Raw genomic sequence first — 18,581 nt, 5'->3', positions numbered from 1 at the left:
TTGCACGCTCCATAAATGACTTTCTGGGTCCTGTTTTGAAGGATATTGTGTTTATTCCGAAGACTTATAATTGGAACCGCGTTAAATGATGTCACACATGAATTTTGTTTTAGCAACACAGGAATAATACCTTTGTTATTTCATTATCAAATCAAATCAATTTGACCTTGCTAATCTCAATATTATTCTTTTAAATTATTTATCAATGAGTTAATTGTTTTAATTTGAAATGATAAGATTAAAATCTAAATTACGTAAGGTGACAGTGACTGTGAAAAAAAACCCAGATATCTTATTCTGTTTTTTTTTTAACTTTATCAGCAATAATTACAAGGTCATTTTTCTGTGAAATATACGTGGTCATAAATTCAATACCATTTTCAGTATTAGTAAATTAAGTACGATTCGCACCTTAAATGTGATTGTACCTTATTAATTACGTGATTATTTAAGCATAATAATTATAAAAAGTTGCTTTGCCATAACTTAAGAAATTCATGTGTCTAAGTTGACTCGAAGTTTATTCAGACAGATGTTGGTAAAGGTTATCATAATAAACAAAAAGTGATTAATACCTTTACATGGTGATGTTTACGAATTTTTTAAATTGTTAGCGCAAAAAAAGTCATAATATAATCATAAGTACTGAATAGACTTCATGAATATTAGTGCATAAATGCACAGAATTAAAAAAAAGAAGTTTCATGCAGTTAATTTCATAAAAAAAAAATTGTTTGATCATCTTTTTGTATTTTGTACGGGAAGTAGAGAGAATTACTAAGGGATCGAATATCATACGTTCGAAGGAATTGAGTATCATACATTCGACATGAAATTTCTAATGTTTTTTTTTAAATGTAGATAGAGAATATAGATATAAGTGTAGATAGAGAATAGCTGATATCTTGAAGAAGATTACGAAAGTGCTTTTCTTGTACCTCGCTTAAGACTTTCAATAAGGCTAACAAAGAATCTAACACTCACCGTCTAATTAAAAAAAGCGCTTGCAGCGTAGATTTTGAATATAGACGTCCAAAAGAAATCAATAAGCCTTTAAAATTATGTTACGTTTTCTTGTTCCAGTGGTACTTCTACGTTAAGAGACGAAACACCGCTAAAGAATGGAAAATTCAGCCGGACAAATGGTTGTCACCTGAGTTGGAAAGACATGAGATCATGGTGGGCACTTTTGCTCTGTTGATCACTGGCTCCTGCTCAGCTCTCCTTGCTTGCTACATCTTCAATGGAAACCCTTCCACAGTATATTTCCAATTCGACGAATATGGATGGCTTTGGTTTTTCCTTCAATTCCCAGTTATATTTATCTATAGTGTGAGTATTGTATTTAAAAATTAACTGGAAATGACACTATTGTTTCGAATCTAAATCACGTATTATAATATTTTTCACACAAACCAATGTTTCGGTTGCTTCCCAAAAAAATAAGACTGAAAATTCTTCGTTGTCCGTAGCCATCTTGACTATGTATAGCAAAAATGTAAGTCCCATGACATACTGCAATGATATTGCAAAAATTAAAAATAAATTTACTAGATTATAGGTAACGAAATATTAATTAAAGTTGTAATTATCATTTGTATCTAAGGAGAAATATAGGACAATGTGTATTTTTTGCTTAAGATGGCACAAAATAGACATGATTGCCCAGGGCTTCTCATCAATATTGTGCTCGAATTCCAATTACGACACTTCGTAAGCTAAATTTGCTCCATGTTCCATTTACTTGTCCTAATTTTGGAATTAATAGTTATCTACCAGGATTATTATTTAACTGCATGTATTTAAATGATCATTTTAAATTTGCAAAAGCAGCAGACAAAAAAATCTAAACGGACATCTTTTTTTAAGAATGGATCCCATTTCTCTGAGACACAATTAAATAAATAAATATTTTAATCTGTTCTGTGCTACACAAAAAAAAATGTTTGATTTGTATAAATTAACTTTGATAATTTCATGTTAGGCCTCAAAACTAAGACAAATGAGCTTTAAAAATAACATTGAGATACTTATATTTTATAGTTCGATTTACTAGAAAACTTTTTTGTTTTGTTTTACTAAAATATTTGTACACTAATATTGTATTAATTATAATTAAGAGACCCCCACACTAGTGTTTTTCGAACGTCAGCGTCTTGCCAAACAAGCACACAGCGTATTGTCTACGCACGCGCAGCGTACAGAGCGCCGACACGGAGCGTCCACAAAGCGGTGACGCAAGACGCAACGCCAGTACAGAGCGACTGCGGAATAGTGCCGATTGTTGGGTATACATCGCGCTGGCGTTGCATCGCCGCCGCGCAGACACCGTGTAGGCGCTGTGCGTGCGTTGGCAAGACGCTGACGCTCGAAAGACGCTAGTGTGTCTCATATTTTGATCTGAAACTATGTTCGGAAACGCAAGCAAATTCGCTTCTGGCACTCGCCCGCCGCTGCCATCGAGAAACGCTCGCTTTGCTCGCTCGGCTCGTGCTGCTTTTCATAATATGTTAGTATATTATAGTAACCTTTTTTTACCCGGTGAAATGCTTTACGCATACCGCGCGCCTAGGGGAGGCGCGGGGTTATGTGGGACTCTCCTCTCTAAGTAGAGTCGCCTACCCACTAAAACTCCGGGGGTGTTCCTCCAAGCACCATGTGGCGGGAACACGGGGACGCTTCCGCATTATTCCGCGAACCCACCGGTGCCGTCCGTTTGCACGAACCCTCCCAGAGTCCAGGGTGGGAATAGTCCACCATTTTTTTTTACGCCGGGAAATCCATCATGAATACCTTCCGTCTGGGGATACAGACGGAAGGTTATGTGAGACTGCTACTCACTAAAACCCCGTGGCAACCGTCTTAGTACTACATGCTGGGTCTTGGGGGCGCCGAAGCATTCTTCCAAGACCCAACGGTGCCCACCCGTTTTCGGGCTCACCTCGCTATGAAGGAAAGAGAGGAGCTATTCCTTCCTTCATATTCTACTGAGAGGCGCGCGCGGTTGCACGTGACGACATCTCGAGCCACATGCAGACGACGAACGTGTATCCCCACGTTCATCGCCGTGGCTCCCTTAGTGGGGGGCATATCGCACTAAAACTCCATCGGCATTACCCGCAAGGCCGGGTGTTGTGGGTGCCGTGGGATCCCGAGGATTCGACCACAACGACACCCCCGGCCGCCCTTGGCTTTCGCCAGGGTCCCCGCGCCATGGGGGGAGGGTCGGCACGCTTGACCATCCTCCCAGACGAGTGAGGCCGTGCAAGGCGGGCAAGGGATCCCCACCCCTGCCCGCTGGCCCCACTAGTGAATTAGGCGAGCAGCGTACTGCCTTCACCTTCTTCCCCACCGCCTGCGCCGGAGCGGGTCTGCGTTGACTGTGTCTTCGCGTTCCCGCTCCGCGTACATCACATGTGAGGCAGATGTGAGGGCGTTGTGCCATATAGTGGCCCCGTACATGGCCATGCTGCGCGCTACACCCGCGTACAGACGCCTACACGTGGCCCCAGGTCCCCCGACGTTCGGCAGGAGACGGCCAAGTGCCGCTGCGGCGCTCACCATCCGGGGAGCAAGCTGTTTGAAATGCTCCCGGAAGTTCCAGTGACGGTCCAGCACAAGCCCCAGATGTTTAATGTGGGCCCTGACCCGAACCGCCTCCGTCCCGATGGCCAGTAGGGAGCCGTCATTCCCCACCCAGTCCACCAAAGACTGTGGCCTCCGTCTTCCTCAGCGCCACCTTGAGCCCCAACAGTTCGATGCGGTGGACAATCATGTCCGCCGCCACTGACGCCCTCCACGCCACTTCCCAATAGTTGCCTCCCCGGACAGCCACCATTGTGTCGTCAGCGTCAACGAAGATGGCCATTCGAGGGGGCAACGTCGCCCTTAATGCCCAATCGTACCCCAGGTTCCACAGTAGTGGCCCGAGGGCGGACCCCTCTGGTACTCCGAACTCCACATTTCGTGCTACTATCTGGCCGCCTCTCAATTGATAGAGCACCACCCTGTTCGCCAGGTAGTGCCGCACCAATCTACGCAAGTAGATGGGCACCCTGTGATATCGGAACGCTTCCTCCACTACGCCATAAGCGAGGTTGCCGAATGCGTTGGCGATGTCCAACAATACCGCGACAACCCCCTCCTCATTGGCGGCCGTCTCATTGGTGAACACCCTCAGAGCCTTGATGTCGTCCAGGGTCGACCGTCCGGTCCGGAATCCGAACTGGCATCGGGAAATGTCTGGGTCCCGTCTGGTCCCGGACCTGTTCTAACCTAACTTAACCTAACCTATTGAAAGGAGGGCGCAACCAAGATTTGACTTATATGATAAAGGAGGATTTTCTTTGTGTAAGTATTACGCATTTTCACTGACGGCTGATCACGTCAATATTCTTGTCTAATAGGAAGTACGGCTATGAATATAGTAGAATAATTACCGCTGTGTCATATTGAATTAGCACTAAAAGTCAATGGTTTTAGGGGAAAAATTTGGTCAAAACTTACTTTTGCTGTTAGAACGTTCAATGGCACTAACATGTACTTGTATCATCTCATACAAAAACGTCAGTATCCACTGAATATGTGCGTGTCAAATCATTGGATTTTGACAGTACGTATTATAATATTCTGATCATTGACCTACCAATTCTGATATTTAATTTTACGGCAAACGACATTACTGTCCATGAACGAGTTAATGAATGATGGCGGTTGCGCATAGAAACCATTATGACCAATAACTTCCTATCGAGTGACTGATATGGCGGTCGTTATATACTCATTGGTGTTTTCGTTCGTGATTGTTGTGTTATTTTTTACATTTCACAAGTGGAAGTATCTAATTGGTATATTGGTAAAAGTAACAGTAACTTCCCCGAATGAAAAAAGTAAAATCATAATGGATAATAAAATTAATATAGCTTATGTAGCTGCATGTACTTTAGAAGTTCAAACTATTTTCTTATTATGATAACAACGGCTTAAAATTAGGTCCCTATGGTTACTGATAACTCTGTACTACGGGTTGCTCCCAACATTAAGGACAAAAATAAAATTGAAAAATACGTACTCCCAGATAATTATGAAACATAATCATCGCCTATCAAATCAATGAATTTTGTATTTGACATTCCAAATAGCTCATAAAGTGATAATAATGTTTCTGTTATCATTTTAATCAACAGGTACTTTTAAATCGGATTTTGTACCCCAAAGATAATTTAAAAAGTATAGATAAAGAAAATATACGAAATAGGCGTTTTAGTGCGTGCGGTACAAATGTACTATTTACATTAATGTATTGAAGATGATATTTTAATTATCTAGATTTTATGTAAAAATAATTATTTGTGACTTCAAAATAATCTTAATAAGTCCGTCTCAAGGGTCTTGGCGAATAATTCACGGAGCTTACTGAACCCGATGTATTTTGCTTTTAGTAAAATAAAACAAACTGTATAGGATTAGGTATGAGTCTAGTTTTTGTCTCTGATTCCGTCAATACATTAACGTAGATTTCTTTTATTTATCAGCATACACTTTTATATCTCTGTTGTACTGAACAAAAGCATAAACCAGGAAAAAAGAATAGACGACATCCAAAAAATATAAATAATATTCTTTTTTTTTACATTGATATAAAAATACAAGTAACGTTTCCTTCTTCGAATGTCTATATAATGTAATTATAAATTACTTGAAATAAATGAAAACTTTGTACTATTTAGCGTCGTGTCTTTTGTATATTTGTATTTTTTTGCAGTGGTAGTTGCAATACTATATTGATTAGATTTAAAAAGTAAGTAGGTAGATAATACCACGAATACGATTCTGCTACAATCTTGCGTTCTTTACTTTGATTTGTTTTTGTTCATTTAAACTTTCAGAGATTTAATGTTATTTACCAATAATTCCATTGCGACCAACAATTTATAAATTTCGGAACCAAGGAGTTGTTCTTTGTTTTAATAATACTATAACAAACTATAACAAAGTAGTGGAGTAATTTCGCAAAATAATTGAATATTATAGTAAAACATTGTGATATTTAATAAACATAATATTATAATTTTTAAACTGTCTTTATCATTTTCAGGACTACACCACCTATATTATGCATCGCATGTACCACACTCCATGGTTGTACAAGAATTTCCACAAATTGCACCACAAGTACAAACAGCCTACTGCCTTCTCCGTGACTGCCATTCACCCTGTTGAGATTACGCACATTCAATTGACTATGTGCTTGCCTCTCTTTACCATTCCAGTACACTGGCGTAAGTAATTTTTATATGACAGACTATTTCTCAGAAAATATATTAAAGTTTGAGTGAAGGTGCCCTTAAACTCGCCGAGAAGGATTTTGTTATTAATAGGGATGCCGTCTGTTACTTATAAATAAATAACGTTTATCAAAGAATATAAAAATATTTGCAAATATAAAACTTCAATTTTTAATACAATACCCGCTGATCTACCAGAAAGTTCATACAGACATAAAAAACTGAAAAAGATTCTCATCACAACAAACTGTCTCTCATATTATGGGTTAAACACTTTGAGAGTCCAAGAATCACTTGTAATGTACTTATAATAAATATCTAACCTTATCCTAGATTTAATGTCTTTGCTATGAATTAACAAAAAAGATTAAAAATTAAAATAAATATTCGAAATAATAACGGTAACATATAATAAAGGTAGCATATAATACCAGAACCTTAAAATTACTATTGTAACAAACGTACCTTATGTATTAGACGGCCTTAAGCCAAAATGTTAACTTTTAGTTCACTAATAATCCGCTAGATGGCATTGATCAATTTGGCGTTATTTCTGAATCGCGGTGTCAAGATTTTCCCTCGAATAGTGACTACTCGAACACAATTTGTTAATGTGAAGAGCCAACGCGAGGGAGTTTGAACCTTCCTCACAGACCACCAACTCGATGTCCTGTTAATTCAAGAAACCTTTTTAAAACCCTCCGCTCGAATTCCCATGTTTGCCAACTATTGCGCGGTCCGCGACCGATCGAGGCGTCGGTTCGGTTTCACCGGCCACCCACCAATCACCCTCATTTCGGCCTACCTGTCCCCTGATATTTCCCGATCGCTAATTCACGAAGATCTTCAAGCCCTCTTGTCCCTAGGAGATCCTATAATTCTGACTGGCAATCATAACGCCAAAAATACTGCACGGAATTGTAACACCACCAACCCACGCGGTAACACACTCATGACGCTATCCGAATCCAAGAATTTTGATATAATTGTACCCTTAGAGCCCACCCACTATCCGCATAGTAAATTACTGCCCCGACATCCTAGACGTAGCATCATACAAAAATATTAGCCGTAGATTAGACTCGATCCAGGTCGTTCACGAATTAGTTTCGGATCACAGCCCCGTCCTCCTTCAACTCTCCCCTCGTTCGGACATAGGCTCCCCTGAACCTTGCGCCCCCGTTAAATCGGTGTTGGACTATAGGGGATGTTGAATCATGAACCTCAATTTCCTCGAGTCTGAACACCTGACTCAGATTCCGGATAAGATTTCTTCAGTCGTAGACGCCAACTGCGCAATTGACCGTCTATAGGGACACATACAAACCGCCGTTTATAACAGCTCCTGGTCGGCACCGGCGACGGATGACCGTCGCTGACACCTACCGGAGGATGTGCTTGCCCTTCTAATGGAAAAGAACGCAGCCACTCGTGTTTACGACTCATACCCCACCGACGAAAACCGCCGTTTCCTGCGGGCTTTGCAGAGAGACGTAAAGACGCGTATGGACGAGGTACGTCAAAGTCGATGGGAAAAGCGCCTAGAAAGGCTCGAGCCCACCCATCAAGCCTTCTGGCAACTAGCCCGTTCTCTCAAGTCCGGCACGATTGCCCAAATGCCTCCCCTCAACCGACCCAACCGCACTCCAGCATTTGACGACGAGGAAAAGGCCGAATGCCTGGCCGACAGCCTCGACGGCCAGGGCTCCCCCAGCTTAGAGCCAATCGACCCGACCCACCTCCTCCAGGTGGACTCCGAGGTCGAACTTAGAGCAACCCTCCCGCCCTCCGGCCCTCCTCTCCCACCGGTCACCCCAAAGGAAGTAAAATCGCTCATAAAGGACCTTAAGCCCCAGGAACTGACGGTATCTCCAACAAGGTGCTTAAACAGCTTTCTGCGCCCCTCATCTGTCTCCTGACTACAATTTTTAACACCGCTTTTTGGAGTTGGGGCCTTGACTACGCCACCGAAAAAGAGAGCAAGCTGAAGGCTCATAACCCCTAAATCGGCTCAGGACGCTACCGACGACGTCCGCCAGAAGGGCTGTAAAAACATATAAGATGACTTTTATTATTGAAGTTAACAAAACGATAGCGCGTTTCAGAGTACAGCTAATGCCATCTAGCTGTGGCACGATGGAACTAATGGCGTGTTGAAGTTAAAGTGGTTAGTTAATAGGTTAGTGGTTACAAATTTTTATTTAAGATCTTTGATCCATTTTGTTAGTAACAATTGAAAATTTAGGAGTGTGTTAATAAATTACACTTAAAAGTAGAAAATAATTAAAAATAAATAATAGAAATTAACAATAGCAATTAGAATTCATGTCAGTAGTCCTTCTTGTTGACATGAATTCTGGTCTAGTAGCACAATATCGGACACGCTATATCCTCCGATATGGTGTTCAGAAGGCTGTTACCGCTGCCACACATCCTGCTCGTGGTCGACGTCGTCGGTACGCGCTTCCGCAAACAACAGCCGGATGCACTACAGAACGTGGGCAGCCGCAGCAGCTTTATGAAGGTGTCATTATACTGGACCTTCCGGGTATTGAAAGATTTCTGCGTATAATTAACCCACAGGCCGCAGGTGTACAGTGTCTAGCTGTCGGCCTTAAAAAGAGTTACTTTGACCTCGTTCGTACACCGTGCAAATCCACCGTGTATATGCCATCGATACGATAAGAACCAGAAGGCATGTAATTCATAATACGGACTGTGTTCCAAACTTTGTTATCTAAAAATTCTGTGTTATTTTCATTCATAAACACAAATAACATACTTACTCTTGTGCTTGGTTCACTTCCGTTAAGTACAAACCTACATTTCTATTGCAGTGTCGTTCTACTCTGTGGCTCTCTACATCTACTATCATGGTATCATTGACCACTCAGGGATCAATTTTAAGGCCCAGTGGTGGCAGCCATGGCAACCAGACGCGGATTTCCACGATAAACATCACGAGTTCTTCCATTGCAACTTTGGGTTCAACATGGTTTTGTGGGACAAGGTAAATAATTTAAAACTTTTACAAGTGTATATTTTGACCCATACTGACGTCAGTTAGTATAGTCACAGCTGTTAGTAATCTGGACGTAAGACAAGCGACAACGACCATATCTAAATTAGTCCTGCTTTGGATGTTTTTTTTATGACAAACAAGTCGTGCGCCTGGTGATAAGCGACACGCCTGTCTATAGTAGTTGCTGGGCCGCTCAGAGGTTTAAATGGCTAAGATCTGACGGACACTGCTACTGCGCTTAGCTCGAGTCTCGCTCAACGCGTCATCGCGGACGCTTGTGCGATGACGTGATGTCGAACGTTGTAAAGTGCAATGGGTGTAACGTAGTGATATGCGAGCTTCTTTCTTTCATCCCGAATAAATTGGAAGTTATGGATAAGGAAAGTCTAGTACCTACGTATTTGTGTGACTGCTTTTTCTGCAACGGAAATAAATGCTGCAAAGAAATTGCTTTGTGAATCTCTGCCTACTTCGAAGAAAATGAAAAGTAGGAGAAGAGAGGGAAAGTCACATCGAAATATCGATGACATTATCCTACTTTTTAAGGACACGGATCCAGATCTAACTCCAATTTTTGTGGCGAGGGACTTGCACAAACTCCCGCCGGTAACTTTTGATCATCTAGATGCTACGAGTTTGTTGAAGGACATTCTTATTTTAAAGAAAGATCTCCGCGACATTAAGGAGACTTATGCTACCAAAAATCAGTTAGAAGAAGTCCGTTCAGAAATAGACACAATGATCAATGCATCGATAATCAACTGTGATTGCAATGTAAACAAGCACACAAGAGGTGTAGCTTTTGATAATAGTTTGCGGCTTAATAGTGAATTACTACCTATGGATTTGCAACATATTGAAACCTTTGAATGCTCACATTTGGATTTTTCAACAAAACTGCAATGCATAAAGACACCAGTTTTAAATCCACCCGCCACCGAGAATAAAAACATAACGGCTTTGCCCACCCCGCCGCCGCCAACGCACGAACAAGTTTTGAATGAGTCAATACGGCAGAGCGTAGCTGTTGGTAACCGGTGCAATGATGACGCACACTTGCCGCCCGGTCAATCGACACTAGTAAACAATGAAGTGGATGGCGCAATGCGCGATGAACCAGGTGGCGTAAATAAGGAACAACAATGGGTGAAAGCAGTGAAAAGGAAAACTTTTAAAAAGCAAAATGGACTAAGCACGCGTCTGGGTAGAGGCGAAGACAGTCAGACAGCAAATTTCTGGGCGGCGGCAAACAAAGTACCACTACTAGTCATAAACGTACACACAGATACGAATGAAGAGGACATATGTCATTATATCTATCAGAAAACGAAGGAGAAGGTTGATTTGGTAAAACTGTCTATAAAAAGAGAAAATCTATACAGCGCTTATAAATTGTTTATCCCTAGACATAAATTACCAACGTTTTTGGACGATATCTTTTGGCCCACTGGAATAGTTTTCCGACGATTTATTAATTTTAAGTCCTGGTTTCTTTGAATTGTAAATCGATTAAGCGCTCGGTGGAAAGTATAAGATCACTTTTTAAAACAGCTGACATTGTTGCGATACAGGAAACTTGGCTCTTGCCCTACGATCTGACGTATTTGGCATCTATAGATGACAATTTCGGCAGTACGAGTACCTCAGCCGTGGATATCTCGACGGGTATGCTTAAAGGTAAGCCGTATGGAGGGCTTGCGTTACTTTGGAGAAAAAGTGTTCTAACTTTGTGTCAGTCGTTCCGTGCGATAACCCCCGTATAGCGGCTATTAAAGTGATGCTTAGTGATGAACCCGTGCTAATTATTACAGTGTACATGCCATTTGATACTAAAAGTAACGAAAGTTTAACAGAATATTCAAACTGTTGAGGTTGTTTGGATGCTATAGTGACGAACAATGACGTTGAATCTGTGATAATATTAGGGGACTTTAATGCTAACATAGGCACAGCTTTTTATAATGAACTAATGGCATTTTGTTTAGAGTCAGACTGGGTTTGTGCGGATGTAAGTATGCTCGGGGCCAATTCTGCCACTTATACGTATATTAGCGATATGGACGGCGACAGAAGGTGGCTGGACCATTGTCTGGTTACCAGTGCGGCCAGCACTATGATAACTAAATGCTATGTAAATAAGGATGTCCAATGGTCCGATCATTTTCCATTATTTGTGCATTGCAATTTCAATGTAGTTAAAAGTAAGTCTAACTTTCAGCACAGACTGTCAAATCGGGTTCTGTGGGGTGATAGAACACCTGTGCAGGTAGAATTGTGCACAAAATTATGTAATGATAGATTTAAATACGTTGATTTACCTGTAGAACTACAAAAATGTTGTGGTGATCTTTGTAGTAACCATCAACACAAAAACTTAATTTATGAGTTATATGATCAATTTGTCTCAATATTAAGTTCAACAGCTAGCTCAGCGTATTGTGTGAAGAGACGTCGTCGTGGTAAATGTGTTGCATGGTGGAATGAACACGTATCCACCGCTCATGGTGACGCCAAGGCCAGGTTTATGAAGTGGGAGTGGTACGGTTGTCCTAGGTCTGGATCAGTCTACGATGATATGGTTCAAGCCAAACGTATTTTTAAAGACAGGCTTAAGTGGTGTCAAAATAACCAAGACCAAATTAAAATGGATAAACTTGCGTCACATTACTCTAAGTCTGATTTCCGTAATTTCTGGAAGTCCACCAACAAATTAAGCGGACCTAAAGGCCTCCCCGTGAGCTTTGGCGAAGTGACTGATGAGCGGGGTATTGCAAATCTTTTCAGACAGCATTTTACTGTCAAGTCACCTCTGGGGCTCTCTCGATCCGTGATCAGCGCGGAGTCCTGTCGTGGATCGGTGCCAACCTTAATTAATGCAAGTGATGTCCGTGTTGCTTTACTTTCAATAAAGAAAGGAAAATCACCATGATACCACGGTCTCAGCGTTGAGCACTTAAGATATGCAGGCTTCCATGTACCCAGGATCCTTGCATTGCTGTTTAATTTATGTTTGGGACATTCATATTTGCCATTCGACTTAATGAGAACGATTGTGGTACCAATAGCTAAGAACAGGACGGGTGAAGTGTCGGACAGGTCTAACTATAGGTCAATCTCTCTTGCTACTATAGTGGCCAAGAGATTTGACAGTGTGCTAAATTCACACTTTGAAAAACATTTGCAACTGCACGAATCGCAGTTTGGTTTTCAGACAGGCTTATCCACTGAAAGTGCTACTGTGACATTGAAGCATGCTGTCGGGTATTATACTAATAAAAAGACTTCAGTATACGCGTGTTCCTTGGACCTGTCCAGTGCCTTTGATTTGGTCTCCTACGACATCCTGTGGGATAAACTAAGTGCCACAGGTATGCCTGTGGAGCTCACGAACGTTTTTAGGTATTGGTACCGGAATCAAACGAATGTTGTAAGGTGCGCGAACAAATTTTCGGAGCCGTATAACTTGGAATGCGGGATTAAGCAGGGTGGACTAACATCTCCTAGATTATTCAATTTGTACGTCAATCCACTGATTGGTGAACTCAGCAGCACGCATGTGGGCTGCTTTGTTGACGGAATTTGTTTAAACAACATTAGCTATGCCGATGACATGGTGCTGCTGGCGCCATCAATCAGTGCATCGAGAAAACTAATTGAAGTATGTGAGTCAAATGCAACATCCCATGGCTTGTTATATAATGTTAAAAAGTCGGAGTTTATGATCTTTGGAGCCGCCGGTAGGAAGAGTCCTACGTGTGCACTTCCTGTACTGCTTAATGGTTCTCCGTTAAAAAGGGTTAGTCACTTTAAATACTTGGGACACTATGTTACCGACGACCTCAAGGATGACCTGGATATTAAGCGCGAACGGAGAGCACTCTCGGTGAGAGCAAACATGCTTACCCGCAGGTTCGCCAAATGTACGGCAGCAGTTAAGAAAACATTGTTTCAAGCTTACTGCACACCAATGTACACTAGCGCTCTGTGGAAGAGTTACACTCAGTGCTCTCGGAATGCTCTGTGCGTGCAATACAACAACGCCTTCAGGACACTGTTGGGGCTGTCACGTTTCTGCAGTGCCTCAGCCATGTTCACTGACGCGCGCGTAGATAGTTTTACGGCTGTTGTATGTAAAAAGTCGGCGTCGCTACTAAAGAAAATACGTGACAGCCCCAATAGCCTCCTGAAGACAGTTGCTGACAGGAATGAGTGCCCAATTATGCGGCACTTAATACATAATACACAATCCCTGGTAAAATATAAGTACTAATATAGTTTTAAGTCTGTACCTACTAACATTTGATTGGATCTCAGTTGTCTCAATAAATAAAATTTTATTATTATTATTATTAGCCCTGAGACATAAGTTGACAAGTCCTATGTGTCTGTAATTTCACAGGACCCTTAAAATCGAAATGCAGTAATGCTAACATTACTGTTTAGCGGTAAAAATAGGTAATAAAAAATAATGCTTTATTGTCAGACATCTCAGAAAGGTCCATAGTTTGTAAGTAGTGGTAACCTTATACCATATTAGGAACCGTTGGTTATAGGGATAGAAATACTTTGGAAATTTAAATCTTCACAATCAAAATAATAAGATATTCTGGATAGTGCTTCTTAAGTATATGTAATGGAGGGTCCGCACAGGTGTTTAGTTTATTTTACGATACAGGTCATGGCGGCGCAGTCGGAGATTTTCACCATTTTGCTTCTTCGTTCATTATGCGAATAGCTAATGAGTGGAACTCTCTGCTAGGTTGTGTATTTCCTATAAAATTCGACGTAGTTATTTTCAATCTTAGAGGAAACGGACAGCTTTTAGGACAACATATACCATCCTTATCCATATATTTCCTTTTTTTCCGTGGAAAAACGTGAACATTTAATTTAACTTCCCTGGACTTAACCTGGTACTCCCATGAGTACCAGTTGCACCTATGTGCAAGAATTTATTTTATTTAAGACCAGATTATTGGTGTTATTGTCTTACCAATTGTTTCTTTACAGTTTTGTGTATTATTATTGTTTTATACTATTGAAAATCTTTTATTTTACAAATTTTGGCGTTCCTTAATAACTTTAGATATCCTACAATTTCTTTCGGTAACCTGATATTCTGTCTTTAGGGACTCATTCGACTTTCAGTCAGTATTGTAATTGTATACATGGTATAGGCTATCGTAGTGCTACAACTATTTTTTTTATTTACGCCACAGACATCATATACAAACATCCCCTTCCTTTCTACATAAGTTTTGATTAGGTATAGTGACCCTCTCTACCGACCCTTTGGGTATACGAGATGGCCACTATAACCTTTATGTGCACAAGAACTGTCTAAGTTCAAGCTCTGACCCCAGAGCAGTCAGTGTACGGAGTTGTCACAGACCATTGTCACTGACTTCATCTGGTTCTCAAGAGGCTAGTGCTTCGGGTGCACGTACGCTCATAGAAAATAATTTTCAGATAGGCACTGGAGCTTAGGCACGCTCATTTCCCGTCACGTTCTGCACGACTAACGGTTGTCACCGCTGAGCCATCGGCTCTAAGCCGACTACAAAATCTCCTCTTTTGGTGTCGGAGGTGTAAGGCACCCTCACTTCCCGACGCCGAAAAAAAAGGCGTCTCTCCAATTCCCAATAACTTAAGCGGCTGGAGGGACCGGAGGATGTCTAAGCTCATACTCTACTAGCTCTCTGTGCTAGTGCCGGAGATGCCGGTAGCAATGTCTCGAGACAATGTACGAACATAGCTTCCAACTTAAAGGGCAACTCACGCGTCCCCGCGCATCTCCTCGCCATTAAGCCCTCGTCTAGACCGCTACTAAGACGCACTAGCTGTACGCGGGGCGAAAGCTTCGGCTACATGCTACCGGAGCAGACGAACGTGTTCAGGGATATAAACTATGGATATACTGGGATATACTGCGTTCCAGTTTTGAAGAAAGGGTGCTGGTGAAAATACACACATGGGGCTTATAAACTTATGTCACGGGCACAGTGGCAGTGCCCCTCGGATCTTTGTGATTTAAAGCTCTGAGTGGCACTGCAACTATTATGGACAGCCGTGTCGTTTACCACCAGACCCACGACTTGTACGTCCCGTCACTTGGTATCATAAAAAAAAGAAAACACTTAAAAACTAATACAGCACGCATATCTGTGCCCAATTGTAACTCTGCTCAACATTCAGCCAGAATCCCAAGCAGTGCATACTTAAACTTACGTTAACTATCCAAGTAGAAAAAAAAAACGCATTTATTACAATGCAAGAAGTAACCTCTTAAAAGCAGAGGACACCCCAATTGAAGATGTCACAATTAGTACAGATTTGTTTATAACCACATATGTTGTTTTTTGATAGGGGCATTATAGCTTTTCGTAATATATGCATCATTTTATATAGAAATAATTAAAAACTTCTTTTAATTTTCAGCTTCATGGCACTATGAGAAAACAAAACAGACTATACACAGAAGACACATATCATGGAGAAGCACCTCTCTTAGATTCAATTGAAGCCAAAGAATTGATCAACAAGGATGAAGACGCTAAAGAAGCTTTCATATCAACTAAGGCTCTTCTTAATTCTAAATCGGATTAGACTATCGGAATTTTTAGACATATAGCTAGGTTATCAAAATTCCTCATCGTCAATTGACGTATGTCCCACTTCAACAAGATGGTTTAGATTAAACGGTGGTCAGTCACATTGACTGATTGCAGATTTGGGACTACACACGTTTTCAAAAAGTTATTGTCACCCTATCCAAAATTTAGGTAGTATCACGACATTTTCCATCATTCTTAAAGCAAGTGATAATTTAGTAAATAGAATAAGTTATTGAAACACATTGATTTTAATCAATTATTTTTCAGTATTAAAGTCGTTGATGAATCAACCACATGATTATATTCATAACTTAAATTGTTTGCTGCAATCATTAGAAATGTTGCACTAATCATTGTGCATGATGGGCTTGGAATAAGTGATACATTATTTATTGCAAGAACATTGATTTTTCTGTATGATAATAAGATTTTTTCTTTATAATTTTGAACTGTTTTAAAACCTATATTACCTATATTCTCAATTTAAATCAGAAACTTTCAATGTTTCAGTTTTTGCAATATTTTTTATCTTGTCCTTGTACTTCGCCCTTCTTAATCTATCATCCGTGTCGTACGTATTGATTATAAAATTGGCAAGTGACGTCCGGATATGGAACATACTTTATTTTTCTCTCCAATACGGTCCGTAATACATTTTTATTCAAATTATATACGAGAAGTTTATTAATGATTTTCCACCTAATTAGACTCAAGTTAAATGTAATCGGATTGTACACGTCAAGGCACATTAATTAATCCTATCATTTAAACATAATTAACAAAGTTTATTGTGTTAGAGGCATATAATAAATTATATGTGTTTGTGTATAATATAATATTCTAACTGTACTTTACGCCAATCATTTTATTTAAACAGGAGTTACCTTTGGTTATGAGAACGACAAAAAGCCACAGATTAAAACAAAGAACGTAGGAGTGGTAGTATAATGAGGTCGGCTTTTGAAGCACACTAAAGATATTAACATTTATTACCACAAGGTTACTATATATAGTATGGACTTATTTGTTACAATCTTTATTCAGGAGGTCTTTCAATCAAACCACTTGGCGTTGAGATCGGAGTGAAAAGATTCAGAGTGACGCCACACGATGCGTTGCGTCGTCGCCGTCGCCTCCAAGCAGTGACGCTGCATTACAATGCAGTACACTGCATATACATAAATTAGAACTACATGCCACATGGTGCGTCGAAACGGCGAAATGGAGAGGTACTGCGGTGCTTAACCCTTTCAAGAAAAGTACTTACATAATACCGCACACATAAATTTTAGTAGTTTTTTTGCCGTAGTTCTTCTATTGATTAAATATACAATGTTCAATGTGCGTAAATCATCAAAATTTGTCAGTACGTTGTCTACAACGTATCTAGAGTATAGTATCTATACCACGGAAATGTGGTCTGTGATCTATACTATGGAGAAGCAGTAGGCGGCAACTACACACAAAGCATTAGGAATCGCAATGTAAACCCCGTAGTTGGTGTTTTAAGATCCACATGGTGAAACGGGGTACCCCGTTTTATTATATTTTAATATTTAATTTTACGGTAAATGTTGTTACTGTCCATGAAAAGTTTAAATAATTGGCGTTACGTTGCGACATCACATTGCTCGTGTGGCACTGGGTGCGTTGAAATCATGGCGTTGCGCCGAGGCAATAGCCGGCAGAGCTCATGTGGTATCGCCCGACACCGTTTGTGTATCGGTTGTTCCGGCCCAGAGGATAAATTATAGATAATAATAATAATAATGCATACACTTAACAAGCCCCGCATTAGGGAAACCCTGTGTCGCGGATGCCATGGACACACACATAGACGACCGCAATATACACCCAAACTAACGAGAGAATTAAATGTAGGCCATACAAATATTTCTCCCGGCCTGGGAATCGAACCTGGGACCTTTGCGTGGCAGTCCGGCATGGTAACCGATCAGCCACAGAGGCAGTTAAAATTACTGTTACAAAACCAATAACATAAAAAATGTTGCAACAGAATGTATAGATACACTTATCTAAAATATTATGTAAGCTCAAAATTTATTAAAATAAAATTAATGCAACGTAAATAAAATAATTAACGTAAATTAACAATACTTAAAAAAAATACAGTATCGAGTTCTTAGGTTTTCGCGATTGTTACACATAGGAAATGAAACTATTTTTCCGGATTTAAATCGCGTATATTTGTTTTTTCAAACAAACCACAGACGTTTCGGGCCCTTTACAGGTCCCATGGTCACGGTTGACTGAGGTGGTACAGTCTTCAACCAGTTATGTCGAATATTAATGCAAACCACCCATGATTTTTCAAAAATATATTATTAGGTTCATAGTTATAGTACTTTCTAGCTGTAATTTTATTTAAAAATATATAAAATTTACGAAGAAACTATTTTATTTCTCTGTGTATTTTAATGTGTATTTAACTAAATTTTTGATATGTGAATAATACGATTTTTGTTACACTTTAATTTTGTTTCCCAGACACCACAGAATATTAAAAAAGCACTTATTTTTATCATTTTATAATGATGTGTACTGTAATAATTTATTACAGTCTGAAGTCTGAACAGTAACTCAGAAACGACGAAAAACATCATACATCTTTGTTGGAATACGCTTTCCGAAGATAAA

The 18,581-nt window shown here is 40.2% G+C and overlaps 1 protein-coding gene across 5 annotated transcripts in view; it reads left to right on the top strand.

Moving 5' to 3' along the window:
- Positions 1–17,793, top strand: part of LOC113231769 (methylsterol monooxygenase 2-2-like) — a 61,634-nt gene extending 43,841 nt beyond the window's left edge. For 4 of the 5 annotated variants that reach the window (XM_026466290.1, XM_026466291.1, XM_026466289.1 and 1 more), the window contains exons 4-8: positions 1,084–1,332; positions 6,098–6,281; positions 9,125–9,297; positions 15,748–15,874; positions 16,253–17,793. In XM_026466290.1, coding sequence (XP_026322075.1) covers positions 1,084–1,332; positions 6,098–6,281; positions 9,125–9,297; positions 15,748–15,874; positions 16,253–16,365 — 846 coding nt within the window. In that variant the 3' untranslated portion in view covers positions 16,366–17,793. Of the gene's footprint in view, positions 1–1,083; positions 1,333–6,097; positions 6,282–9,124; positions 9,298–15,747 lie in introns of all 5 variants that reach the window. The other variant, XM_026466294.1, reaches the window with a different exon arrangement.
- Positions 17,794–18,581: the final 788 nt, after the last annotated feature.

The sequence above is a fragment of the Hyposmocoma kahamanoa genome, unplaced genomic scaffold, assembly GCF_003589595.1.
Source record: "Hyposmocoma kahamanoa isolate Upper Pololo Valley unplaced genomic scaffold, ASM358959v1 66, whole genome shotgun sequence".
In the NCBI taxonomy this organism is placed as follows: Eukaryota; Metazoa; Arthropoda; class Insecta; order Lepidoptera; family Cosmopterigidae; genus Hyposmocoma; species Hyposmocoma kahamanoa.
This window is presented reverse-complemented; position numbering and strand designations above follow the sequence as displayed.